Source organism: Chenopodium quinoa, unplaced genomic scaffold (assembly GCF_001683475.1).
Source record: "Chenopodium quinoa cultivar QQ74 unplaced genomic scaffold, ASM168347v1, whole genome shotgun sequence".
Lineage (NCBI taxonomy): Eukaryota > Viridiplantae > Streptophyta > Magnoliopsida > Caryophyllales > Amaranthaceae > Chenopodium > Chenopodium quinoa.
In genome coordinates, this window is record NW_018744537.1 from 4,524,895 (window position 1) to 4,552,616 (window position 27,722).

Consider the following 27,722-nt stretch of genomic DNA (forward strand, 5'->3'; position numbering starts at 1 on the left):
TTGACAATTTTTAGGTGCTTTTTCAAGAGTATGTTGTCTTACTTCCTCAACCTTTTCTCCTAACCATTTCAAAAGCTCAAGGAAATTACCCCTATTATATGACTCCCCGCTTTCATCATGTCCACGAAATGTCAAACCTTGCCCCAAAAGAAACCTTAAACAAGTTAAAGATGCATTCAAGCGGATAAAATATTCACTTTTAATCACCTCACTTGCATTGTCAAACACATTCAAGATTGATTTTTTTTTCCATCTCTTAAATTCACATATTTCTCATAAGCAAGATTATGAGCACTTTTAATTCCACCAACATGCTTCTCAAATCTTTCCGGTTTATTCCATGCCCTAAACCCTCCATCAACAAATGCATCACCCCCCGAATAACTATCAACTTCATTCTTGAACAAGTAACATACAAAACAAAATGCAGCATCTTTTTCAATACTATACTCAAGCCAATCCCATTTCTTGAACCAATGAACACTAAAGCGACGTAAACCAGACACTTGTCTTTGAGGAAAGTCATGTGTTTTTGGTTGGCAAGTTTTTTTAAGAATATAACCCCTCCTAACTGCATTTCGTTCATTTGCGGGGTAATCCATTATGTTTATTCTTTTTCCCGGATCATGAGGAAGAAGTTCAACATCGTATACCAAATTTTCCTCCAATGGTACATTACAAGTACTTGAACCACCCATTTCCATATCATCTTCTTGACTTTGAGGGGGGCTTAATGAAGGGGAGTTATTTGACTCATTTTCATGGAGTTTCTTTCTTTTAGACAAGAATTGTCGAAGATCGGGTTGTTTTCTAGTAGCCTTGGATTTGTTTGAATTAGGTGAATCATTTGACATTTCCTAATTACATTAAAAAATATATATCAATTATTCAATTTCGGAATTTCCACAATTCACATCATTGCATAAATGCATACTATAAAACCTAACATTAAAATTGCAATTAAAATTAAAATTCAACAAATATTGCAATTAAATTAAAATAATTCAACAAAAATCTGGAAATTAGGGTTAACAATTGGTGAATTGGGGATTTCAAATTAACAAATTGGGAATTTCGAAATTCGAATTAGGGTTAGCAACTTAGCAAGACATACCATAAGTTTAGCAGCGACTCAGCGAGTGGTGAGGAACCCAGGGGCCAAGGCGGACAGGCGGTGGTCGGTGGAGCAGCGAGCCAGTGACGCCTGACGCACTCACGCACGCACCTGCAGCGAAGACTGAAGATGGAGCACAGCCGCACAGGAGCAGCGACGCACCACGCACGCACGAAGCCTCGACGGTCGCCGGTTGGTGGAATGGTGGAGCAGCGACGCAGTGGACTAGTGGAGTAGTGGTAATGGCGAATTGGAGTGAAGATTGAAATGGAGCTGCGATTTGTTTTGCTTTTTTTTTTTTTTTTTTTTAATTTTTTTTTTTAAATTGGGGGGACAGCTGTCCCCCCATGTCACTTAATTGGGTCCGCTAGTGTTTTTAGGGTGGGTGGTGGGAAGTGGCGGTGGGTGGAGTTGGTTTGGGTGGCAATGGTGGTGGGGCTGAGTGAAGTACAGGCAGTGGTTTGGGTGGGTGCGTTTTTTTTTTTGTTTTTTTAAAACTTTTAGGGATGGCCAAAAGCGGTCACTAAATTCCAAAATTGCGATCGCTGCTTAAACAGGTCGCAATTATTAATATTTGCGACCGTTTTCCATAGGTCGTTGAAAATAATAAAAACGGTCGCAAAAAATCTGCGACCGTCACCCAGTTGTAATAATTTCTTTTTGTGACCAGGTGAATAACGATCACTTGGTTATGACCGTTGACGATCGCAAATATTTTCAGCGATCATTTTTGCTATTTTCAGCGGTTGTTAGAGGCGGTCGCAAAAACCTAAATTTTTAGTAGTGTACCTTCCCCCCATTGTAACTATTACCCCCAAAATAAGGGTATTAGTTTCTTTATCTTCACCTCATACCACACCATCACTACATAATTTTCCTTACAATCACACCATCAATATCTCCTCCTTCCCTATTTTCACTTATATTTTGCTTCGTTTGACTATTATTATCCTAGTAATACATCTTCCCCAATCCAAGAATGCCCTTAGTAAAAAGTATGAACATTTAATAAACAATGAACATTCAATAATAAAATATGAACACATAAAAAAAATGAACATTTAGTATTTAAAAGTGAACATGTGTAAAAAGCAATGATTATATAGTATAATAAAAGTGAACATGATTATCATATAATCATAAAATTGATGGACCACGACCTTAAAAATGAACATTTGGTAAAAAAAAAAAAAAGTAAAAAAAAAATAAATAAAATAAAAATAAAAATTAGAGCACGTAAAAAAAATGATTATTCAGTAATAAAAAATGAACAAGTAAATAAATAAACTGTTGAATAATTTAGAGAATTGTAGATATTATCCATGTTTTTTTAATTAAGGTACTTAGGTTATGGTGTTGTATTTATTAATTAAACAAGAATATAAAGCAAATAACCTTGGTTTATTAGAGGAAAGAAGGACGGTAAGTCGCCGCCCGGCAGGGCCACCACCGCCCGTCCAGGCGCGAGAATGAGCAAGGGTTGCGTTGGTTTGCTGCCCAGTCCGGGCAAGTACCGCCCTATATTGCGCGAGAGCTTGCATCTTCAACGCATCACCACCGCCCGGTCGAGCCATCACCGCTCTGCAGGGCGCGCAAGCAAAGTTCAGATTTCTGGGTTTCAGGATTGTCGTCGCCCGGCAAGGCGTGAGAACACCCAAATTCTGATGGTCACTTTCGCCCGGTCGGGCTCTCGCCGCCCGGTAAGGCGCAGGTCAGGCCTGGCGGTTTTTTTCGTGAGTTTTATTTGGAAATTTGTTACATATATATTTGATTGTTCATATGATGAAAATGAATTCAAGAAAAAATTCAGTTTATTTTCTTTTCCTTGAAAACCTTTTGCAATTCCTATATATCATCATCATAATAATTTACCAAATTTTGCTTACATTAGATCACAAACATACTACACACTGTTGTGATTGTCGTCGTTGTATCTCCTAGTAATTTCGTGATACCCGGTGTGTAAATTAGGGTCGAAATATTACTTTGGGAAATGATTTTATTCACGCCTCGAAGTGTTAATTTGTCCAGTTTGTTGCGATTTTTGTGACCTGGTAATAAATTCCCCAACAATCCAAAGTAATAATTTCCTAAAAAGATGGCAACGCTGTAAGAATTGTCTTGCAACTTTCAAAATTTGGGCAAATTTGAAGGAGTAGTTTTACGAAGATGGCAAAAGTCATTGTAATTTTGGTGATATCTCTTGGAGTGGCATATGTACTCACACCCTTGAAGCTAATAGAGGAGGAAAACGAGACGTTGGAGACACTAGTGGGAGAACGGTTTGTACAGTACAATCGAAACGATGCAATTTGCGTTTGTTCATTTTGTGTTTATCCATGGCGAATTGGTTAGTATTTCTATATTATTCTCTTTCATTACATGATATAAATGATGAATGTGATGATTCATTGTTTGATTGTTTAACTCATGGTTATTTAGCATGGGTGATTTATCAATTATGTTTTGATTTGATGATACCTTATATAGAAAGTATTAACATGTATGTCATTATATTAATAGATATTTATTATTTTTTTTGGTATTACATATGCTAATGGTGTTTAATGGGATGACTATCGGTGACGATTAATGTGGAAATAGTTATGCTTTAATAAAGTATGTTATTAGTCTATGCATGGTAAAAGTCAATTGTAGTTATTAATGGGTCATGCGGTAATGAATAATGGCCACGGTAATTAGAATAAAGTGGAGGTGAATCAAATGTCTTGATTCAAGTGATGCCCATCTCGATAGGTTGTGAACAAAATAGTATGGATAGTATGGTATATACTATTGATAATATAATTTATTCAACTTTTGAAATTATTGTTTTTATTTTACAAGACAATGATTTTATTTATTTCATGGTGTTGTCTCGTGTAATAATTTCATGTAAAATCAATTGTATAAGTATATGGATATGAAACAAATTTGATGGCAATGAGGAGTTTGTCAAAATTTGTATATATGTTGTATTAAACCTCATGCATGAAACTGATTTTGGTTTATGATGAATAAATTAAATGAATTTATCTTTCGTGATGTCCATGCTTTAGAGGAAGAATTTAATTCTTAAATATCATGATGAAAGGATAGATATTTTGACATGATATTGGTTTATTTTGTTGGCTTGAATATGTCATATGATGTTACGGTGATGACAACTTAGTTATGACGTATTTGTTTATTTATTTTATTTCATTGGCGTTGTCATTTTATTGAGGTTCGTTTTATATTTAATTCTCTCATTTAATCCAATGTTGAAAAGAATAATCCTTTGCTTGATTTAGTGCATAGTGACTTGTGTGATTTTCACAACATAACTTCTTTAGGGAATAAGAAACATTTGTTGACATTTATTGATGATTTTTCAAGGTTTTGTTATGTTTATTTGTTATTCTTTAAAGATGAAGTCCTTGACAAATTTAAAATCTACAAAAGTGAAGTAAAATTGCAAACTAACGGAAAGATAAAAAGATTCAGAACCGATAAATAAAGGAGGTAAATACTATGACCCAAGTTATTTCCAATTTTTAGATTTAGTACATGAAACTACCGCGGCATATACACCACAACAAAATGGTGTAGCGGAAAGGTAGAACACTAGAAGAAATGGTTAATTCTATGTTGTCATATTCGGGTTTAAGTGATGGATTTTGGGGTGAAGCCGTTTTAACGGCTTGTTACGAGTTAAATCGTGTTCCCATGAAAGTGAAGGATGTTACCCCATATAAGCTATGGTATAAAAGGAAACCAAATTTGAGTCATCTCAAAGTTTGGGGTTGTAGGGCAATTGTAAAAGTGTCGGAACCTAAACGTAAAAATTTAGGTAAAAGAGGAGTTGAATGCATTTTTATAGGATATACGGAGCATAGCAAATCCTATAGTTTCTATGTAATAGAACAAAATGAATTTTGGTCGGTTCACACTACCATTGAGTCAAGGGATGCATTGTTTGATCAAAATCGATTTTCTTCAATTCCTAGACCAAATGATATAACTCCAAATACCAATGCTCAAAGTTTTGATCAAGTTTTAATTGATCAAGAAGCAGATAACCAAAATCATTTAGAGGAGGCTTCTACATCATCATCACAACCTAGGAGAAGTAAGAGGACAAGGAAAGAAAAATCTTTTGGCCCGGATTTTCATGTGTACTTGGTTGAAGGATCAAGGGATGAAGTTTCAACACAACATCCATACATTTTAATGTAAAAAATGATCCTTTAACTTATGACAAGGCTATGAAGTCTCAGGATGCTCCATTTTGGAAGGAAGCAATTAATGATGAGATGGATTCCATCATGGGAAACAATACTTGGGTGTTAGCTAATTTACCGCCTAATTTTAAACTAATAGGGTCAAGTGGATTTTCAAAAAGAAATTGAGGATTGATGAAACTGTTGAAAAGTTCAAGGCCCGGTTATTGGCACAAGGTTTTACACAAAAGCCTGGTATTGTTTATTTTGATACATATGCACCGGTAGCTAAGCTAGAATCTCAACTATTAGGTTGTTGATTGCACTTGCGGAAATTACAATTAAGTATCTAGTGATTCATCAAATGGATGTCAAGACAGCGTTCTTGAATGGAGATTTGGAAGAAGAGGTTTATATGTGACACCGGAAGGGTTTGTTGTGGAAGGCCAAGAGGCAAAAGTTTACAAGTTAATTAAATCACTGTATGGGCTAAAACAAGCACCTAAAAAATAGCATCAAAAGTTTGATGAGGTTGTGTTGTCTAATGGTTTTAAATTGAACAATTTTGACAAATGTGTGTATAGCAAACTTGATGACAACAGTCAAGGTGTCATAATTTGTCTATATGTAGATGACATGTTGATCTTTGGAACGGATTTGTCACAAGTTGAAATGACAAAATCCTTTCTTAGTTCTCAGTTTTCCATGAAAGACATGGGAGAAGCGGATGTCATCTTGGGCATAAGAATAAAGAGAGAAAATTGGTAGTTGATCTTGTCACAATCTCATTACATTGAGAAAGTTCTCAAGAAGTTCAATGTTAGTGAAAGTTCGACCTTTCTTTATTCAACACCTATGCATCCTAGCATAACGTTGATACCTAATGAAGGTAATGTAGTTTCACAACTGGAATATGCTAGAGTTATAGGATATTTGATATATGCCATGATAAGTACTAGGCCGGATATCGCTTATGCGGTTGGTCAATTGAGCAGGTTCACTAGTAATCCTAGTATGCTACATTGACAAACGATTCGTCGTTTGTTGAAGTACTTGAAGAAAACCATGGATTATGGTTTGTGCTATAATGGGTATCCTTCGGTTGTTAAGGGCTAGTCGGATGTAAGTTGGATCTCAAATAGAGATCATTCATCCACAAGTGGATGAGTATTCCTACATGGGGGATGTGCCATTTAATGGGCATTAAAGAAGCAAACTTGCATTGCGGATTCTATAATTACATCGGAGTTCACTGCATTATATTCCGTTGGTAAAGAAGCAGAATGGTTAAGGGTTTTAATGCATGAGATACCTTTGTTACAAAAGTCAATATCATCAATAGTGATAAATTGTGATAACAATGCAATTTTGGCTAAGGCATATAGCCAAGTGTAAAATAGTAAGTTAAGGTATATTGGTGTAAGGTATAGTTACATCCAAGGACTTAACAAGGATAGTGTAATTACTATTGTTTATATTCGTACGAAGTTTAATCTCGCCAATTGCTTCATAAAAGCATGGGTAAGAGATGTTAATAAAAGGATGTCAATCAATTTGAGATTGAAGCTCTATGATAATCACACATAAGGGAATCTTATCTTAACGCCCAATAAGATGTTGGGTCTTAAGTTCAATAATATTAATTTCCTTGTTGGGTGATTGGGAACTTGTATAATCATCCAAGGTAAAGTTCCGGTTTTCTGTGATGTAAAGAGGTTATTTTAACTTAATAGATTTCTTGATATAGTGCTCAGTCACATGAGCATGTTTTGGAAGTCTACCTATATAAGTACGAAGTTTAGCCACTTCAAAAAGCTTAGGGCATAGCTTTGAAGTACTTACGAAAAGATAGGGACATATGGCTTTACGTGTCAAGTATTAATGTAATCAAGTAATTGATCTTGTGTGTATAATAATTTCACGAATTCAATATGTATTGCGTTTGGTTCAAACGTTTTACGATACCAAATGGATACGAATTCTTGGAATATATATTGCACTAAGTGGGAGTTCAAGTCTTTGTACACTTTTATTTATGCATAAGATTGTTATTTATGATGATGATTTTTGCAATGAGTCTAGTTTAATTCTCTAAATGGGGAAGGATTGTTGAATAATTTAGAGAATTGTAGATATTATTCATGTTGTTTAATTAAGGTACTTAGGTTATGGTGTTGTATTTATTAATTAAACAAGAATATGAAGCAAATAACCTTGGTTTAGAGGAAAGAGGGACGGTAAGTCCGCTGCCCGGCAGGGCCACCACCGCCCGGCTGGGCGCGAAAATGAGCAAGGGTTGCGTTGGTTTGTTTCCCGGTACGGGCGAGTACCGCCTTACAGGGCGCAAGAGCTTGCATCTTTAACGCATCACCACCACCCTGTCGGGCCATCACCGCTCTGCAGGGAGCGCAAGCAAAGTTCAGATTTTTGGGTTTTAGGGCTGCCATCGCCCGGCAGGGCGCGAGAACACCCAAATTGTGATGGTCACTTTCGTCCGGTCTGGCTGTTGCCGCCCAGTAGGGTGCAGGTCAGGCCTGGCGGTTTGTGGCAGTTTGTTTCGTGAGTTTTGCTTGGAAATTTTGCTACATATATATATGATTGTTTATATGATGAAAATGAATTCAAGAAAAAAAAATCAGCTTATTTTCTTATGCTTGAAAACCTTTTGCAGTTCCTATTTATCATCATCATAATTTACCAAAGTTTGCTTATATTAGATCACAAACATACTACACACTGTTGTGATCGTCTTCGTTGTGTCTCCTAGTAATTTCGTGATACCCGGTGTGTAAATTAGGGTTGAAATATTACTTTGGAAATTGATTTTGTTCACGCCTCGAAATGTTAATTTGTCCAGTTTGTTGCGATTTTTGTGACCCGGTAATAAATTCCCCATAAACATTAAGTAATAAAAAGTGAACACGTTAAAAAATATATGAATATTTATTATATTAAAAATGAACATTTATCATACAATCATAGAATAGCTGGACCATACATAATATAATGAACATTTCATAAAAATATATGAACACATTAAATAAAATGAACATTTAGCATAAAAGAATAAACATGTAAGCAAATGAACACGTTAACAAAAATTATGAACATTTAATATATTAAAAATGAACATGATTTTCATATATTCATATAGGTTCAAATTCATTATATATAATTATTAACAATATATATATATATATATATATATATATATATATATATATATATATATGTATGTATGTATGTATATATATATATATATATATATATATATATATATATGTATATATATATATATACATATATAGGGGAGGGATCCGGTAAGAACCCCTCCTTATATAAGAACCCTAGTTATATAAGAACCAATCTCAGCCGTAGGATTAAGGTAATTTAGACGGTTAAGATTAAAACACGTATTTTTCCTTATACCCTCTACCAACCGATCAAAATTTTCTCTCTCCTCTAACTTTCTCTCTCTTCGTGTTCATCACATTCTCTCTCTGCAAACCCCAAAAATCTCCATAGAAATTGCAATTTGAAGGATTTTCGACTCAGGTTTGTTTTTTTTTTCGATTTTGTTCAAATTTCCATGAACTTAGCATGATGTTCATAGATTTTGCGATTTTTTGATTTGATTTTTGCGATTTTATGTTTCCGATTTTTTGATTTGATTTTGCGATTTTGTGATTTGATATTTGCGTTTTTCTGTTTTGATTTTAATGAATTTCGCATGGAGTTTGATTTTTTTGAGTTCGATTTTTTCAAATTTCGCGTTCGAATTTAGGGTTCTTTTTTTGCGGATTTAGGATTCTAATTTAGGGTATTCGAATTTAGGATTTAGGATTCAACACACAACAAACCGCTTGTTTTCTCTCTTTTTTGTGCAATAGTGTGTATAGCACAATGATTATATTAGTGGCTTTGCAGCCATTTTTCCCTGCTTATATTCATTGAATCATTGCTGTAATGTTCTGTATCAATTTTGATTCATTGATTAAATATATCAGGTTTTGGGTAATTAAACTCGTGTTATTAAAATTGAAAAGCATTTATTTTTTTTCCTTTTTTTGTTGGTCATTAGTTCAGTTCATAGCAGTAGTCATCCAAATTATGGTGTAACAACTACTTGTGTATAATGCCTACCCCGATACACTCAAGAATAAGAATAAGTTCTGTTAAAAATTGTTTGTTAAGTAAACAATTCAGGCTAAACAAAACTTTTAAACTCGATTAATGAGCAAGCATAGCTTGAACAACTTGGCATTACTTGTTCTGCTTGCATCAATTCGTCATGTCTAAAAACAAATCTGGCTTATTCTCTATGTTCTATTTTTTCTTATTTTTGCGGATCTATAGTTCGAATTTAGGGTTCAATTTTTGCTGATTTTTTCGAATTTTGATTTCGAAATTGGTGATGTTGGTGCGATTGCCCCTGCTTGTAGGGGTTGTGGTGTGGTGGTTGATTTATGCAACAGCAGCTAATTGGTTAGGGGTTGTTGGTTGTGAACTTGTGATTGCAGGGCTGAAAATAAACTTTAGAACATAGGTAGAAAAAATTTGGAACATAGAAAAAAATTAGAACATAGGTTGAAATAATTTAGAACATGGTGTTGATCTTTCCACGTTGTTCCTGTCGATATGTTTATAGAATGTCAATGTTATGATCTAAAATACACTTTTAAGATACGCAAGCAACTGACATAGCTTAGCATGTTCTAAACTCTTTTTAAGCATGTTCTAAACTCTTTTAGAACATGGTGTTGATCATTGTGGAAATATATGAAGTAACCAGCATTATTCGTTCAACACTTCTGGTTATTCTCCATTTTGTTTTATGGGAAGTTTTGAAGCTACATGTGGTGCTCTTCCATTCTGGTCTAGACTGGTCCTCTTCTCTTTTGTGAACTATAATGATTTGGTGTTGACTGTTGTTGCCTAGCTGGGTTTGCTCTTTTCTGTTTCTTGCACCTATCTGTGTCCTGCTCCAGCTTTCCTGCTTTGTGCTGTTATGTGCAGCTGTTGCTTGGTGTGCAGGCTGGCTTTCTCTGTTTCAGGCTGCTGTTTGTGGTGCTGGTTCAGGCTGTGATGCCTGCCTTGCTGTGTGTTGCTAGCTGTTTCCTGGTGCTGCTGGTGCTGTTCTTGGTGTTAGCAGCCTAGTCTCCTGCTAGCTGCTGTTTCTTTGTGCTGTGTTGCTGTCTGGTGCTGCAGCTGGCCTTCTGGGCTCGGGTTGTTGCTGTTGTCCGTTTGGTGGTGCAGCTGGTCTGCTGAGGTCTGTTTCTGGTTGGTGCTGCTGTTGTAGGTTGGTGCTGCTGGTTCCACTTGCTGCTGCTGTTTCTGCTTGCTGTTATTGCTGTTTCCTGTTTTTGTTCGGGTTTTTTTTGGCAGTTTCTAGGCGTTGGTGTTTTGGTTTCTATTTGTTATTTTATCTTTGGCCTTTTCTTTTGTTCCCCATTTCTGGCAATAATAAAGAGTATAGTTCATTCTATATTATGGGACTGCTTTAGCCTTCATTTTTGTGTTGTCGATATTCTTCGCATTCAATTGTCTTGTTTTGGTAGGACAATAAGCTGGTGCATTCGAAAGTCTGAGCCTCTTATTGGAATTCCAATGGTTAAGGTGATGACTTCCCGTCTTGGGTCAGTAAACACAATGAATTGTCAATTAAACTTTCAGTTGTGTGTTGCAGGGATTATGCTCATTCAGGAGCGGCATGCTTAATTATGCTTAACTAAACCTAGATTATGTAACGGTAATGACACGATTGGAGCATTGTCTCATATTAGGGAAAGGTTAATTCACGGCTAACCTTTGATTCAAATACACCTAATTCCTACATTGAGTGCCGTTACTCGTTACATTCTACTATCCCAAATTTTGCACAAATTATTGACATTGTTACTAATAAAACTTTAGAACATAGTTAGTAAAAATTTAGAACATAGAAAAGAAAAACAACTTTAGAACATAAGTAGACTAAATTTAGAATATAGGCAAAAGAATTTGGAACATAGGTAAAAGAATATTTAGAACATAGGAAAAAAAAAAAAACTTTAGAACATAGGTAGAAAAAACTTTAGAACATAGGTGTAGAATATACGAACAACTTTAGAACATAGGAAAAATTTGGAACATAAGAAAATGATTTGCAACATAGTAAAAATTTAGAACATAGGAATATAGAACATTGGGAAAAAAAAAAAGATCATAGGAAAAAAAATTGGAAATTTAGAATATTGGGAAAAAAAAAAGAGCATAGAAAATAAGTTTAGAACATATACTAAAAATTTAGAACATACGGTGAAAAAAATTAGAACATAAGGTAAAAATTTAGAACATATGATAAAGTTTAGAACATAGATAGAAAAAATTTAGAACGTACGGAAAAAAAAATAGAAAATAGGTAGAAAAAATTTTGAACATAGGATAAAATTTAGAGCATACAGAAAAAATTTAGAGCATATGAAAAAAATTTAGAACATACGAAATAAATTTAGAACATAGACAAAAAAATTTGAATATAAGATATATATTTAGAACATGGACAGAAAACTTTAGAACATAAACAATAAAATGTAGAACATAGGAAAATAGTTTAGAACATACATATATTTAGAGCTTAGATTGAAAAATTTAGAGCTTAAGCAATAAATTTTAGAACATATGCAAATAATATTTAGAACATATGATAAAACCTATTAGCTCAATTGGAAGAGCATTATGCAAATGCATAGAGGATGTAGGTTCAATTCCTTCATAGGTTATCTTTATAAATAACTAAAAAAAACTTCAAATGTTTTTTTTTAAAAAAAAAAATCCAATAAAACAAATTAAATTAGCACTAAGTTATATGAGCAGAAAATAAGTAGACTAAATTTTGAACATAGGAAAAAAAAAACTTTAGAACATAAGTAGACTAAATTTAGAACATAGGAAAAAACAAATTTAGAACATAGGTAAAAGAATATTTAGAACATAAGAAAAAAAAAAAACTTTAGAACATAGGTAGTAAAAATTTAGAACATAGGAAAAAACAAACTTTAGAACATAAGTAGACTGAATTTAGAACATAGGCAAAAGGTAAGATATAACTTTTGTCTGCTTCTATACTTTTTCCATTATTTTTTGCTACTTTAGTGCCCCTTAACTTGTTATATTTTACTGGATATAGGAAGATTTCTTCGAAGAACTCCATTAGATGCTTTCTGAGATGCCCGAGGTTACAAAGTTGCACCCTGTGCCTGATGCTTTTGTCCCGGTGATGAGATTTAAGTTCAATGGGGTGTCCATAGATCTTCTTTATGCAAAATTGTCGCATTTGAGTTTCTACATTGCATGTGATTGTTTTCCTCGGCTTCTATGGGAGGGTGTTGATTTATATTAAAAACCTATTAGCTCAAGTGGTAGAGCACTATGCAAATGCATAGTTGATATAAGTTCGAATCCTACATAGGCAATATTTATAAATAACTATATAAGAAAAACTTTAGAAAATAGGTAGTAAAAGTTTAGAACATAAAAAAAAAAAAAAAAAAAAAAAAAAAAAAAAACTTTAGAACATAAGTAGACTGAATTTAGAACATAGGCAAAAGAATTTTGAACATAGGAAAGAATATTTTAAACATAGGAAATAAAAACCGTTAGAACATAGGTAGAAAAAATTTAGAATATAGGAAAAAATTAGAACATAGGTTGAAAAAATTTAGAACACAGGAAAAAAAAAACTTTAGAACATAAGTAGACTAAATTTGGAACATAGAAAAAAAAATTTTTTGAACATAGATAAAAGAATATTTAGAATATAGGTAAAAGAATATTTAGAACGTAAACAAAAAAAAAGAAAAAAAAAAAGAAACTTTAGAACATAGGTAGTAAAAATTTAGAACTTAGGAAAAAAAAACTTTAGAACATAAGTAGACTGAATTTAGATCATAGGCAAAAGAATTTAGAACATAGGTAAAAGAATATTTAGAACATAAGAAGAAGAAAAAAAAACTTTAGAACATAGGTTGGAAAAATTTAGAACATAGGAAGAAAAAAAAAAAAAAAAAAAAAAAAAAAAAACTTTAGTATATAAGTAGACTAAATTTGGAACATAGAAAAAAAAATTAGAAAATAGGTAGACTAGATTTAGAACATAAGAGTAGGCAAAAAAATTTAAAACATAAAAAAAGAATTACAGAAATGCCATTACTAAATGATGGTTTTAGATGGTTGGATCAAAACTAATAAATGGTTGAGATTGGTTCTTATATAAGATTGAGTTCTTATATAGAGGAGGGTTCTTACATGAGCCTTCCTCTACATATATATATATATATATATATATATATATATATATATATATATATATATATCGTTAAAATATGTTCACTTTTTATATACTAATGTTCATTTATAGTGCACTAAATGTTCATTTTGTACAAAATGTTCAATTTTAAAGTACTGCATGTTCAATTTTTTTTTTTTTTTTTTTTTTTTTTTTCAAAACACAAGTTTGATTGTAATTATTTTAGCTCTAAAAATTTGAATATCCACTTTAAATATAATCTTGGTTCATCATAGAAACAATAATTATCGATATATGACATGATAGACTAGGAATCACAAATGCAAAATTGATAAAAATTAACAATTTTATAACATTCACATATTTATAAACCAAAAAAAAAAAAATCAAAATTATCTCAAGTTTCACAATTGCGGCGAATATGATGATGATGGAGAATGCTAGAATGGAGACAAATTGGAGAATATTTAAAGTAGAAGGACAAAGAAGTATAAAGATTGAAGGAAAGTGAGGTAAGAAAGAAAATTAACTTTAAAAAATAAAAATAAATAAATAAATAAATAAAAAAGAGGAGAGAGAATATTAATAGAGGTGAAAAAGAAGAAGAGAGTGAGTTAAGATATAAGGAAGGGATAAATTAACTTATGTTCATTTTTAAAATACTATATGTTCATATATATGGGTGTAGAGGTGCAGCTAGCTTAGCTACATAAGTGTGTAGCTAAAAATTTGCGCTAAACAAGCCCTTAGTTGTGAGTAGGCCTGTTCACGCACGCATCAGATCTCCGAACCAAAATGTGATTTTGGTTCGGATATACGAATTCGATCCGAAAATTTCGAATATCCAATATTCAAAATCGTTCGAATTGGATGCTTTAGAATTCAGATATCCATTATTCAATATTAATAAAAATTGATTATGATTATTTTCGAAATTACATAAATTTAATCGCTTTTTTATCGCTAAGGATAGTTGTACAACATATTTTAACAAAATAAAAGAAAATATATTAATAATATTATAATCTATTACTTCCTCTGTTCTACAAATATTGCAACAAGCAAGAAATTACGCATCCCAAAGCACATTTTATAGTTAATATCTATAATTTATAAGAGTAAAAATTATAAAAAATAGATATTGTGAAAGTATTTTACGAGACAAATCTAACAGACCCCACATGACTATATCTTACTTTACGTACAAATCATAATTTGTGGTCAAACAAGCATGATGAATAGTGCAAAATTTCAGCTGTTGCAATATTACTAGAATGGAGAAAGTAACTTATTCTAAAACAGAACATATGGCTTACATCATTTTTGACACATGTCAAGCTATCATTAAAAAATTTCCCGCCAAAATAATATATGATGTCATCTTTAAGGGTTTTTTTTAAGAAATTTACTTAGCTTAATTTTTTAAAGTACGTTGTATTGTTTTATAGAGAAAAAAATACATCATTTATGTAATATAATGTTGAAAATTCTAATGTAATCTTATGAATTTTGACTAACATAATTTTTTTAAAATGGACGGCTAAGATTATTTGTTTTTTGATTTATTTTTAATTAATAATTTTAATTAAAAATCATGTTTTAATTATTTTATATATTTTTTTATTTCCAAAATTTCAAAAATATTAAAAATTAATTTCTAGAAGATAAAAATATATTAAAAAAAATAAAAAAAATTATTTTAATTAAAATTACTAATTAAAATTAAATCAAAAAATAATAATCTCAACATTCCATTTCAAAAAATTTTGGTAGTCAAAAGTCATAAGACTACATTAGACTCATCTATATAATGTACACTACTTTAAAATATTTCCAACACAACTAATCAAAAATAATTTTTTTTTTCTCAATTTTAATTTTATTAATTTATGTCTTACTTTTCCATTTTTATTATACACTGCATTTGTTTATTTCACATGAGTTGCCTTATTTTTATATTATATCATAAATTAATTATGAAAAAAAACTATTATTATCGTACATCGCACAGCCACTAACAGTTTCATATGGACATTTTAAAAAATTTATACTCCATATCTATTAACTATTACTAAAACAAAACATTGCTGACATCATCAACCCTCAAACTATCTTATGTGTCATTCTCGCAATATAAATTTTTCCTCCAATTCTATGTAAGATTTAATCAATTATTAATTATTTTTTATTTTCATTTTTAATCTATACTTTTGATTTTAATGCATAAGTGTCTATCTAAAATTCAATTAATCGAGTTTCTCTCCTAAACTATAATTTCATATACCTAATTTGTTTGATGTTTGATCATGGTTTCAATTCTATTTTTTTTTACTTTCTTTAAATGTAAATTATTTTTATATCTAATTACAATCTTCATATAGATTGTAATGCAACAGAAAATAAATTACAAGAAAGCTAAAATTAATTCTAGCTGTGCATCACACGGGGATAACCTAGTATTTTACTATTTCAGCCTTTATTTTTCTGATATCAGTTCAGATATCTAATATCCGACATCCGAAATCTGAAACTTTCGAATATGTTTAGGATATCGGATATCCAAAATTTTGAAAATCAATATCCAAATCCAAATCAACATCCGATATCAATCCAAAATGAAACTCGGATCGGATATCCAAAAATACGGGTCGAATTCTCGGATAATTTTGTATATGCCTAAGCTAGTTGTTGTGAGTAGAGAAATGTAAGGGAATGCACCTAGATTAGCCATTAGGTATTCTCAGGTACGCATTAGCCATTAGGTATTCTCAGGTACATATTAGATGCTTTGACATGTATCAAAAATAGCTAATCAAAATTATTACCAGTAGATCAACTTTTTGAAAAAATTAGTGGGAATAATTTCATTGAATTTCATGATAACCAACTCTCGTAAAGTTTCAACGTCTCCATCAAAAAAAATTGAAAACGTTTTCAATGTTCACTTTGTTTTCATCAAAGCAACAACTCCAAGTGGGATTGTACTATGTAGGACTACTACTCGACAAGTATCGATCGTCTCTATCAATAGCCGTCCAATTTAAAAAAAAAACTCATGCAATATCGTCCATTGATATACCCTAACGTTATCCTTCATGTCCCACCTTCAAATTTAACAATAAATGTTAAGTTTATATGCGATACACTACTTCTTCTCATTGTGATCATTTTCATGCTTTCTTGATCTTCTTTAGCTCTTCTACTAGTACTCCATATAGTTTTAGTAAGCAATGAACTCCTCTAGCCTCATACACGTACCGAAAACGGAAGCCGAGCTAACACAACTAAAGAACTCCCTCCCACAAGAGCTATGGTTCAATGGAAACCCTATGTACCTATACCAAGGGTTTTGGACTCAAAAGTTAGAATCCTTGGTTGCTTTTCAAAACCACTTTGAAGCACATGATACTGATATCTTCATTACAAGTGCTCGAAAAGCCGGTACAACTTGGCTCAAAGCTCTTGTGTACGCCATTTGCAACCGCGCAAATCACCCACCTTCTGAAAGCCCCTTACTCGTTCATAACCCTCACGAGTTAGTCCCTCAGTTAGAGTCCAATACCTACTTTAAATCGAAGTGTCCGGATCTTAGTAGCCTAAAGTCTCCTAGGCTTTTCGGCACCCATGTTCCTTATCCATCATTGCCTAGTTCGATCAAGGACACTAATTGCAAAATCATATACATTTATAGAAACCCATTCGACACCTTGGTGTCGTCGTTGTTGTTTTATCAAAGTGTGGATGATAATAAGACTCTAAAGCCAGAGTTATTAGGTCAATTTTTTGACATGTTTTGTGAAGGGAGAATTCCTTTCGGTCCTTTTGAAGATCATGTGTTGGGATACTGGAAGCAGAGCTTAGAGCGGCCACATAAGGTGTTGTTTGTCAAGTACGAAGATTTGAAGGCGGATCCAAAACCTCACTTGAAGAAAGTGGCAGAGTTTGTAGGATGCCCGTTTTCGGAAGAAGAAGAGATGGGAAGTGTTATTGATGGCATTGTCAAGTTGTGTAGCTTAGAGAAGCTGAAAGACGTTGCGACGTCGAATAAGAGTGCTAGGGTCTATTCTTCAATTCAAAATGAGAAGTTCTTCCGAAAAGGGGTTGTTGGAGATTGGGTAAATTATTTGACTCCATCTATGGTGGAGAGACTTGAGAAGCTCATGCAAGAGAAATTTAGTGGTTCTGGCCTATTGTAAGATTAGTTGTTTTATTTCCTTTGTTCTGTATGGATTGTTGTACTTTTTTTTTTGTTTTTTTTTTTTTTTTTTGGGTCCGACATGTCCCTAAGAAATCGTTCGTTTCAGCTACTCTGTCAATAAAAAATCTTTATAAATTAAAGTGATATAGGGAATAAGGCAATTTTTTAGAGGACAGAAGAAGTGTACATGCATATATATATATCTATTATTATTACGCATAACTAAAGGTGAACCTAAAATGTCACGTGTCAACTAAAAATAAACTTATTAAAAAGGAATACGTGTCAACTAATAAAAAACGGAGGTAGTATTCCCTTCGTCCCATAATATAGTTTCTGTTTTCCTATTTTAGAGATCCAAAATATTGTTCCTATTTCTACTTTTGGATAGGTTGTAAAGATCATTATATCCTCACTTTTTTAACTTTATTCATTGTATTTTTTAAATTACCCTTGAATTTTACACATTTTTTATACTTTTTTCCATTTTTTCTCTCTAACTTTTGTCTATAATTGTACTTTTCACATTTATTAATGTACTTTATCCACTTTTTCCTCCTATTTCTTAAATACCGTGAAAAAACATAAACAAGAACTATATTATGGGAAGGATGGAGTATATGTTTTCCATTAACGATGCCCTAAGCTATTACTTTTTTTTTTTTTTGGAATAAATCCTAAGCTATTACTTTGGACACTTTTATTGGATAAGCAGGCTCATTCTCTTAACACTTTAGGCTTGCTTGTAAATTGTATATTTTTGAATATTTTATCTTTACTAAAAAATATTAATTTTATATCCAAAAACTCTGTTACATGTTTTTATATATTTGACCTTTTTCATATAAAATGTCTCTAGTTTTAATAGTACTTACTAATTATACACTCTATCCACTTCCTGTAATTGCTAAAAAGATTAATATTAAAATTAATATCGGACACTCATTATGGGACAGAGAAACAACTAATATGCCAGCCGGAGTATGGGAGGTAAATCAATAATGCAAGACAATAATCCAGTATACAATAATAAATAAGCTAACATGAAATTTATTTATTTATTTATTTATTTACACCTACTTCACGAGACAAGCTAAAGACATCATTTTTTTTTATTTAAACGGTAAGATTCAAGGGGGGATGAGGAGTCGAACTCAAGTCACACCTAGAGGAGATGGAGGGACTAACCATACTGATTAATTGACAAAAATAATACAATTTTTAGACCAACCGCTAAAAACAAGGCAACTTTTAGATTATTTCATAATAATAAAAGTTTTGCACACATTTGCTTTTAACAGGTTACTTTACCTGTAACCTGGTTATAAGGTAAAATCGTAAAAACAACTTTATTTTTCTTTTTTTTAAAAAATTAAATAAATAAATAAATAACCTCCCATCATCACAACTCAATCACTATTACCTTTCATCAGCCACAACCAAAATTTCACCACCCGACCCACCGCACCAACACTAACGTCCACCTCAAAACTACCCTCCAATTAGAGGTGTCCACCGTGCGGGTTGTGTGAGCTGGGTTAGGGTTAGGTGGGTCGCGGATTGGGGTTTCATGGCATACGAAACAACCCATGTAGGGTAGGGTGGGCCAAGTCGTGTGTCGGGTCAGAGAAATTGGACACACTAGGGTTGGGTTTGTGGGTTAGATAGGTCGTGGGTGGGTCGAGCTGGGTTCGTGGGTTAGACGGGTCGTGGGTGAGTTGAGCTGGGTTCGTGGGTTAAGTGGGTTGGAGGGTGGGTCGAGATGGGTCAGAGGGCGGGTCGAGCTGGGTTTGTGAGTTGGGTGGGTTAGGGTCAGGTGGGTTCGTGGGTTAGGGTTGGGTGGGCCAAATAGCTAATATAAGTGGGTTATGTGGGTCAAATACCCAAGTATGTTTTTTTTAATAGTTTTGAACTTTTATTTTGAAATAATATTTTGCACATATTTATTTTTAAGGTTGTTTAATTTTTACAAAATTAACAATTTGATGGCTTGCTCTTAATTAAGATGCCTACGTATCCTTATATCATAAAATAAAGAATCAAAGCCAACGTAATTCTTATAATTCTAAAAGATTTTCCAAAACTTCAGCTTTGACATCAGGGTCAAGAATAGCAGCGATTTCATAAATAATTGGGAATTCACTAAAATAAGTATGCCACTTACGTTTCATGCTATCAAGAACGGGACGAAGTACATCAATTTCCATATGCTCTTCGATGGTGTGAACAACTTTAACACACTCCAATATGACTAAATGAATGTTAGACTCATAGATATAAGAGAAAATATGAGTTGTATTATCAAAAGCATTTAAAACATCACGAACAAAAGAGTCATTAGTCCAATGACTTTCGGTTATTAACTCACTAGGATCAACTCGAGTTCATTGTAAAGTTGGGTCAAAACGTCACGATACTTTATAGCATCATTCAACAAATTGAAAGTAGATTATATTCCAACGGGTAGAGGTATCAATAGATCATTGCCTTTTCTTAAGACTTTTCTCTTTACTTATAGCCATGTACTTCCATCTAACTGAGGAAGTAATCCTAATTCATTTTATAACAGTTCGATTTAATTGAGTTTAGCAATGGTTGCAACTCACCGAGACGACCCTCTTGAAAAGACAAATTCAAAATATGTGCACAACATTTAACGTGCAAGAGATTATCACCCAACAACAAATTCAACTTCGAGTCATTTTTCAAATAGTCAACACATATTGTGATTGCAGTTATATTATCAAGAAACAAAGAAAAAACTTTACCATTCAAGTGATGAAATCCTCTTAAACAATCCATAATACGACATTGATGTTAAAACCGGTATGCCTTTCTTCCATTGCTTGAAAACAAAGTATACATTTTTTAATAAACCAATCACCATCCACCCAATGAGCAGTAATACAAAGAAAAGATTCGCCAAAACAAGAAATCCATGTATCACTTGTAAAATTAACACGACCATCAAAAGTACAAAATAATTCAATCAAACCACTCCTATTCTTATAATAAGAAGTTTGTGTGGGTCATGCGGGTTGGGTGGGTGGGCCATGCGAGTTAGGTGGGTCGTGTGTGCGGGGTGGGCTGAGTCGTGGGCCATGCAAGTCGAGCGTGCAAGGTTGGCTGGGTCGTGCGAGCTAGGTCGGGTTGGGTGGGTTCACAGGTTAGGTGTGTCGAATTAAATGGGTCAAAACGGGTTGTGTGAGTTGGGCCGAATCAAACGAGTTAAAACGAGTTGAGTTGAAATGGGTTGTATCGAAAATTTTGGACCCACGACACAACCCGGGCTAAACCCGGGCTGTGTCGGGTTGGTATCGGGTCGAACCCACGTGACCCACCAGTTGTGCGGGTCAGGGTAGGCTGGGTCCAACCCGGCCCACTGGCCACCTCTACCTCCAATACTCTAAATCGACCCCACCAAACTAATAATTATCCCGAATCTCGATTTCATGTTCGCACACCTGCCCGCACCACAAGGGTCTTTAAGTTGGGTTAGCTTGGTCGTGAGATGCAGGTTGCCATGGTGGTTGATGTTTTGGGTGGTTGCTGCTATGTTGTGTGTTGCTTGCTGGTGGTGCTAGGCGTGGGAATTGCGGTTGTGAAAAGCTGGAGCAAAACAACTTTGGCGTGTGCTTGTGTTGTAGATGTAGTGGGTTGGCAGCGAGGAGTGGGGCGAGGTATTCCTATTGTTGGTTGTTGTCACTTGGTGGAGATTGAGTCAGGAATTGGATAGGGAGGAGGAAGAGAAGTAAAACTATTAAAGTGTATTATTTTTAATAATTTTTTCTAATTTTTTTTTTACAGGTAATACTGCAAGTAACAAGTAGAGGTGGCCAGTGGGCCGGGTTGGACCCAGCCCACCCTAACTCGCACGGCTGGTGGGTCACGTGGGTCCGACCCGGTTTCAATCCGGCACAGCCCGGCACAGCTCGGATTTAATCCGGGTTGTGTCGTGGGTCCAAAATTTTCGACACAACCCATTTCAACCCAGCTCAGTTTAACCCGTTTGATTCGACCCAAATCGCACAACCCGTTTTGACTCATTTAATTCGACACACCTAGCCCGTGAACCCACCTAACCCGACCCACCTGGCACAACCCAGCCTGCACGGCCCACCCGCACGAATGACCCACCCAACCCGCACGAGCCAACCCACCTAACCCGCACGCATGACCCACCCAACCCGCACGCATGACCCACCCAACCCGCACGGCCGGCACAACCCGCACGGCCCGCACAACCCGCACGGCCCGCACAGCCCGCACAATTCGCACGACCCGCACGGCCCGCACGGCCTAACATCCATTTTAAAAAAAAAAACGGCTAGTTTTTTGTATCTAACGGCTAGTTTTTTGTATCTAACGGCTAGTTTTTTAAGTGTATGATCATCCATTCTATTTTTCCTATAAATACCAATTCCATTTCACTCAAATTTCCACACAAATTCAAGCTTTTGTTAGTGCAACTCATATTTTCTCTTATATTTATGAGCCTAACGTTCATTTAGTCATAATTGAGTGTGTTAAAGTTGTTCACACCATCGAAGAGCATATGAAGATTGATGGACTTCGTCCCGTTCTTGATAGCATGAAACGTAAGTGGCATACTTATTTTAGTGAATTTCCAATCATTTATGGAATTGCTGCTATTCTTGACCCCGGTGTCAAAGCTGAAGGTTTGGAAAATCTTTTAGAATTTTATTATACAAGTTTAAGTATCGATTATGATGTTAGTGAATATATTAACAAATGCAAATCTGTTTTGGGAGACCTTTATGATCATTATGCATCTATTTATGGTTTTGATTTGGCAACACCAACTACTACTAGCACTTCCGATTCTAGATTTGGTTTTCTTGATAAAGTTATGAAAAAAAAACACAAAGCATCTACATCATTCTCATCATCATCTTCTTCAACACTTGCTATTAATGATTATTTGTCATATCAACATGAGACCAACAACAACTTTCAAATTATAAAATGGTGGCAAGAACATAAAAAAAGTTTTCCTATATTGGCGAGAATTGCAAAAGATATACTTGCAGTTCCCGCTTCATCTGTTGCTTCCGAGTCTGCTTTTAGTGCAGGTAGAAGAGTGTTAGATGAAAAAAGATCTCGCTTAACTCCGGAAAGCATTCAAATTTGTGTTTGTAAGAAAGATTGGGATCAAGCTGAAAGAAGAACTCAAGGTTTAAAGGAAGACGAAGACGATGAAGATGATCCTGTGATGATATTGGAGTCGTCAACGGATGATGCAGCTTCCGGGGATGATGATGCAACAAACATGGGTGGCTAGAAAAGTCTAAATCAGGTACGCTAAGAACTACGTGGGCTTTGATTCTTTCGGGATACGTAGGCAACTTATTTTTCGAAAATTACAATTTAATTGCAAAATTAAATTTTAGTTTTCTAAAGATAGGTCCAAGCCCCCCCCCCAAATTTCAAAAGAAGTACAATATAAGAACTACGCTGGCTTTGATTCCTTATTTTATAATATAAGGATACGTAGGCATCTTAATTAAGAGCAAGCCATCAAATTGTTAATTTTGTAAAAATTAAAACACCACACAACCCACCCGACCCTAACCCACGAACCCACCCGACCCTAACCCACAAACCCACCCGACCCTAACCCACCTAACCCACAAACCCACCCGACCCTAACCCACTAACCCACCCGACCCTAACCCACCTAACCCACAAACCCACCCGACCCTAACCCACTAACCCACCCTTCGACCCACCCTAACTCACTAACCCACCTTGACCCGTCTAACCCACGAACCTAGCTCGACCCACCCATGACCCGTCTAACCCACAAACCCAGCTCGACCCACCCACGATCCGTCTAACCCACAAACCCAGCTCGACCCACCCACGACTCGTCTAACCCACGAACCTAACCCTGGTGTGTCCAACTTCTCCGACCCAACCCACGACCCGGCCCACCCTACCCTACGTGTGTCGTGCCGTGTGTCATGAAATCCCAACCCGCGACCCACCTAACCCTAACCCAGCTCGCACGACTCGCACGGTGGACACCTCTAGTAACAAGACATCATACATTCATACCCACTCCACTAGACCACGAGGGTCCATGCTTGATTTCTATTCCATATTGTTGGCATAAAATCTGTTGATCTAGACTTTTTGTCATTACTCATTAGTACGAGTAGTGCTTTTATATTATTGCACAAAATCAATCAATGTAATTATTAAATACTACACCCTCGTCCCTAAAAGAACGATCCTTTTGGCCTAATTTTAGTCTCAAAATGTCCATCTCACTTGCATTAAAACACCCTCTATTTTGCAATAATATTTGTGCAAAATTAGTTTTCCCATGTAAATTTTGCTTTTTTTTTATGTATTTTTATTACTTTTTCTCTATTCTTTTACAAATTTCATATAAATTTACCTCTTCAGTTTACTTTTATTAGCTTCACCATACACTTTGTACTTCCCACTTAAGTTTCTTAACACCTGTGAAAAAACAGGGACAGAGGAGTATATAATACTCTTATGTAAAAGTAATCAAAGTAATCAATCAATGTCCTGTCAAAAAAAAAAAAAAAAAAAAAGTAATCAACCAATGTCATTTTGTCCATGCTCTCTTTCTGTCAATGTCATAGCTCTTGTATTTGCCATTGTGTATTTCATTTAATTAAGCAATGGAAACCTCAAGTACAATTATCCCAACAAATACAGAAGAAGAGCTAACACAATTGAAAAACTCCTTACCGAAAGAGTTGTGGTTTGCTGGTTATCCCTTGTACTTCTACCAAGGCTTTTGGGCTCCAAAACTTGAATGCATAACTGCCTTTCAAAACCATTTTGAAGCTCAAGACACTGATATCTTCGCAACCAGCTTTCGCAAAGTAGGCACAACTTGGCTCAAATCCTTGGTGTTTGCCATTTCTGACCGCGCAAATCACCCACCTTCCAAGAGCCCCTTACTCACCCACAACCCCCATGAGTTAGTCCCCCAATTCGAGTCCAATATTTATAGAAAATCAAAGAGTCCAAATCTTAGCACCATTAAGTCTCCTAGACTTTTTGGTACACACGTCCCATTTTTGTCGTTACCAAGTTCAATCAAAGACTCAAAGAGCAAGATCATATATATCTTTAGAAACCCATTTGACACTTTTGTGTCCTCTTGGTTGTTTTATCAAAAAACGGATGATTGCAAGGCTAATATGATGTCTAACATGTTTAATCAATTTTTTGACATGTTTTGCGAAGGGAAAGTTCCTTTTGGACCGTACCCTGAGCACGCATTAGGGTATTGGAGAGAGAGCCTCAAGAGGCCAGAGAAGGTGTTGTTTATTAAGTACGAAGATTTGAAGGCAGATCCTAAACCTCAATTGAAAAGAATTGCGGAATTTATAGGATTCCCATTTTCAAATCAAGAGGAGCAAGGAGGTGTCATTGATGGTATTGTGAAGTTGTGCAGCATTGATAATATGAAAATAGTCGCGATTAAGAGTGATCGAGTTTATTCTATTGTTCAAAATGATGCGTTTTTCCGTGAAGGGGTGGTAGGAGATTGGACTAATCATTTGACTCCATCCATGGCGGAGAAGCTTGGAAAGATTATGGAAGAAAAATTCTATGATACCGGCTTAACATATACAAGTATGTAAGAATGATTGTCTTCAATTTCTTTGGTTACTGTAAGTAAAATGTGCTTTGATTAGTATTTTCTTTGTGGATCAAATAAATCACAAATGATGGGCGATCTAGGTATGTATTTCTATCCTTAAATATGTTTCCTAGCATTATTGTTAATGATCATTAATCAAGGTTTGTATGAAAAACATGTCATTGTATGAAAAACTTTTATTATTGGCTCAAATCCGTGATTACTTTATTGATTTGTATGAATTTATTAGTTTTCCTAATTAAATCTTTTGATTGAGTTGATCTTCTCCGTAACGATTATTATTGGTAAAGTTGTTCAGTGGCGGAACTAATTAAGAACCTAATAGGGCACGTACTACCACAAAGAAAAAAAAGAAAAAAAAGGTTTAAATTAGTATTTTTTAGTTAAATAAACATAAAGTGCACAATAATAACTAATATTACTTGTAAGCCTAGTGGTTAGAGTATTAATTTTTCCATCAAAGGTCATTGCTTAATTGTTTAATCGAAAAGTTTAAAGAGACAGATTTTTGGGGCTTGATAAGTGGATCTCCGGACGGTATTATTTATGACAAAAGTTACGAAACCAAACAAACCCAAAAATGAGATGGCTATAAACCGCCTCAAAGCCCAATAAAAAAAACCCAACCACAATATCACTTAACCTTTTCCCGAACATTCTATCAAAAAATAGAAATTCCTTAAATCAAATCCTTCTAAATTCCCCAAATCAAACACCTCTCAAGTCTCAATCAATCATTCAAACCCTAATTCTCTCTCATCGCAAAAATGGAGGTCACCGGAGAAAATCTCACCCTTCTTCACAAAATCCGGCCACCAAATCTCGAAGATGCTGGCTTAGAAGACTGCGCATTACCTCCAGATTCAATCAAAGAAGCTTTTCTCAAAGCAGCCTCCGCCGTTGGCTCACGCGCCGCCTCTGTTTTCGCCGGCGACGATGAGGAAATCAACGGCGGATGCGTGAGTGATCCTTGGATTGAAAAGCACGCGCCGTCGGATGCGTTGGTGGGGGTTGAACCTGAGAAGTCGCCTCCGGGAGCTTGCGCCGCCGAGAAGGGTGGCGCGTTGGTCGGAGATGGTGATGCGGCGGCTGATGTGGTGGTGGTCGGAGAGAAAAATGGGGAGGAGGTGGAGGATGAGGTGGTGATTGTTGGTGGCAAAGACGGTGGCGAAGGCGGGGATTGTATGGATGGGTTAAGGGGGTTGAAGATTAAGCAGAAGAAAGAGGAGAAAGAAGATGATGAAGAACAAGATGAGAAGAAACCTACTTTAGTTGAGGGTTTTTTCTTCAATACTTAAAAAATTTAAGTTTCAAAAATTTTGTATTACTTGGTTTTTTATGTTGTAGTATCTGTTAATATAAAATGATGTTGTAAAATGTGAACTTAATGAACTGTGTATTTTATTTTGATGTTTTTATAATGCAGTTGATGTTACAAAAATATTAAGATTAGTGTTTAGAGGAGTACATAATCTGTTATAAATCAATGTGATGTATGAATGTAAAGTGATTTAACAAATAGACAAATCCATAAAGCTTTTCATGGCAAAAATTTTAAGATTAGTGTTTAGAGGAGTGCATAATCCGATGTGATATATCATGTATGAAAGTTAAGTGATTTAACATATAAACAAAGCCATCAAGCTCTTTTTGTACTAATAGGGCTATAGCTAGAGATGTTAATGGGGCGGAGCGGGGCGGGGTGGATGTTGGCCTTCCCATCCCCATCCCCATCTAAAATTTGCATCCCAATCCTCGCGGCTAGGGGTGGGACTTTTCAAACCGAACCGTGAAACCGCCCGTTACCGAACCGAACCATCACGGACCGATCCGTTTATAACCGATAAATGTAAACCGAAAACCGAACTGAACCGTTCAATATCAAACCGAAACCGAATTGAACCGCTCAATGTCAACCCGTTACGGACCGTAAACCGATAACAAACCAAATTGCGCAAATCCGAACCGAAACGAAACCGAACCGAATGGTTTATAAACCTGTTAATGACCCGAACCGTTTATAAACCGAAACCGTTTAAACCGAAAAAAAAATCGTTTAAACCGAACCATTTGTAACCCGCTAACCGTTTAAACCGACCCGTTTATGAACCGAAACCGTTTAAACCGCACGTATAAACCGAACCGTTATAATCCGCTAACCGTCTAAACAGAACTGCCATAACCCGTTAAACCGTTAAAATCGAACTGTTTTCGAATCGCAACCTGTTTAAACTTATCCAATTACAAAC

General features: G+C 34.9%; 3 protein-coding genes across 3 annotated transcripts; all 3 read left to right on the forward strand.

Moving 5' to 3' along the window:
- Positions 1–16,470: 16,470 nt before the first annotated feature.
- LOC110698765 (cytosolic sulfotransferase 15-like) lies at positions 16,471–18,646 on the forward strand. The gene has a single exon (XM_021876288.1). It carries the CDS (start codon positions 16,834–16,836, stop codon positions 17,797–17,799), a length of 966 nt encoding a protein of 321 aa, XP_021731980.1. The 5' UTR covers positions 16,471–16,833; the 3' UTR covers positions 17,800–18,646.
- A 5,436-nt stretch (positions 18,647–24,082) lies between these two features.
- On the forward strand, positions 24,083–25,867 carry LOC110698766 (cytosolic sulfotransferase 15-like). Its single transcript, XM_021876289.1, has one exon. The coding sequence runs from the start codon at positions 24,479–24,481 to the stop codon at positions 25,451–25,453; it is 975 nt and encodes a 324-aa protein (XP_021731981.1). The 5' UTR covers positions 24,083–24,478; the 3' UTR covers positions 25,454–25,867.
- A 169-nt stretch (positions 25,868–26,036) lies between these two features.
- Positions 26,037–27,000, forward strand: LOC110698767. Its single transcript, XM_021876290.1, has one exon. The coding sequence runs from the start codon at positions 26,241–26,243 to the stop codon at positions 26,769–26,771; it is 531 nt and encodes a 176-aa protein (XP_021731982.1). The 5' UTR covers positions 26,037–26,240; the 3' UTR covers positions 26,772–27,000.
- The last annotated feature ends 722 nt before the right edge of the window (positions 27,001–27,722 follow it).

Excerpts from the sequence above, each read along its gene's own strand:
- LOC110698765 (XM_021876288.1), top strand. The coding sequence starts at position 16,834 with ATGAACTCCTCTAGCCTCATACACGTACCGAAAACGGAAGCCGAGCTA.
- LOC110698766 (XM_021876289.1), top strand. The coding sequence starts at position 24,479 with ATGGAAACCTCAAGTACAATTATCCCAACAAATACAGAAGAAGAGCTA.
- LOC110698767 (XM_021876290.1), top strand. The coding sequence starts at position 26,241 with ATGGAGGTCACCGGAGAAAATCTCACCCTTCTTCACAAAATCCGGCCA.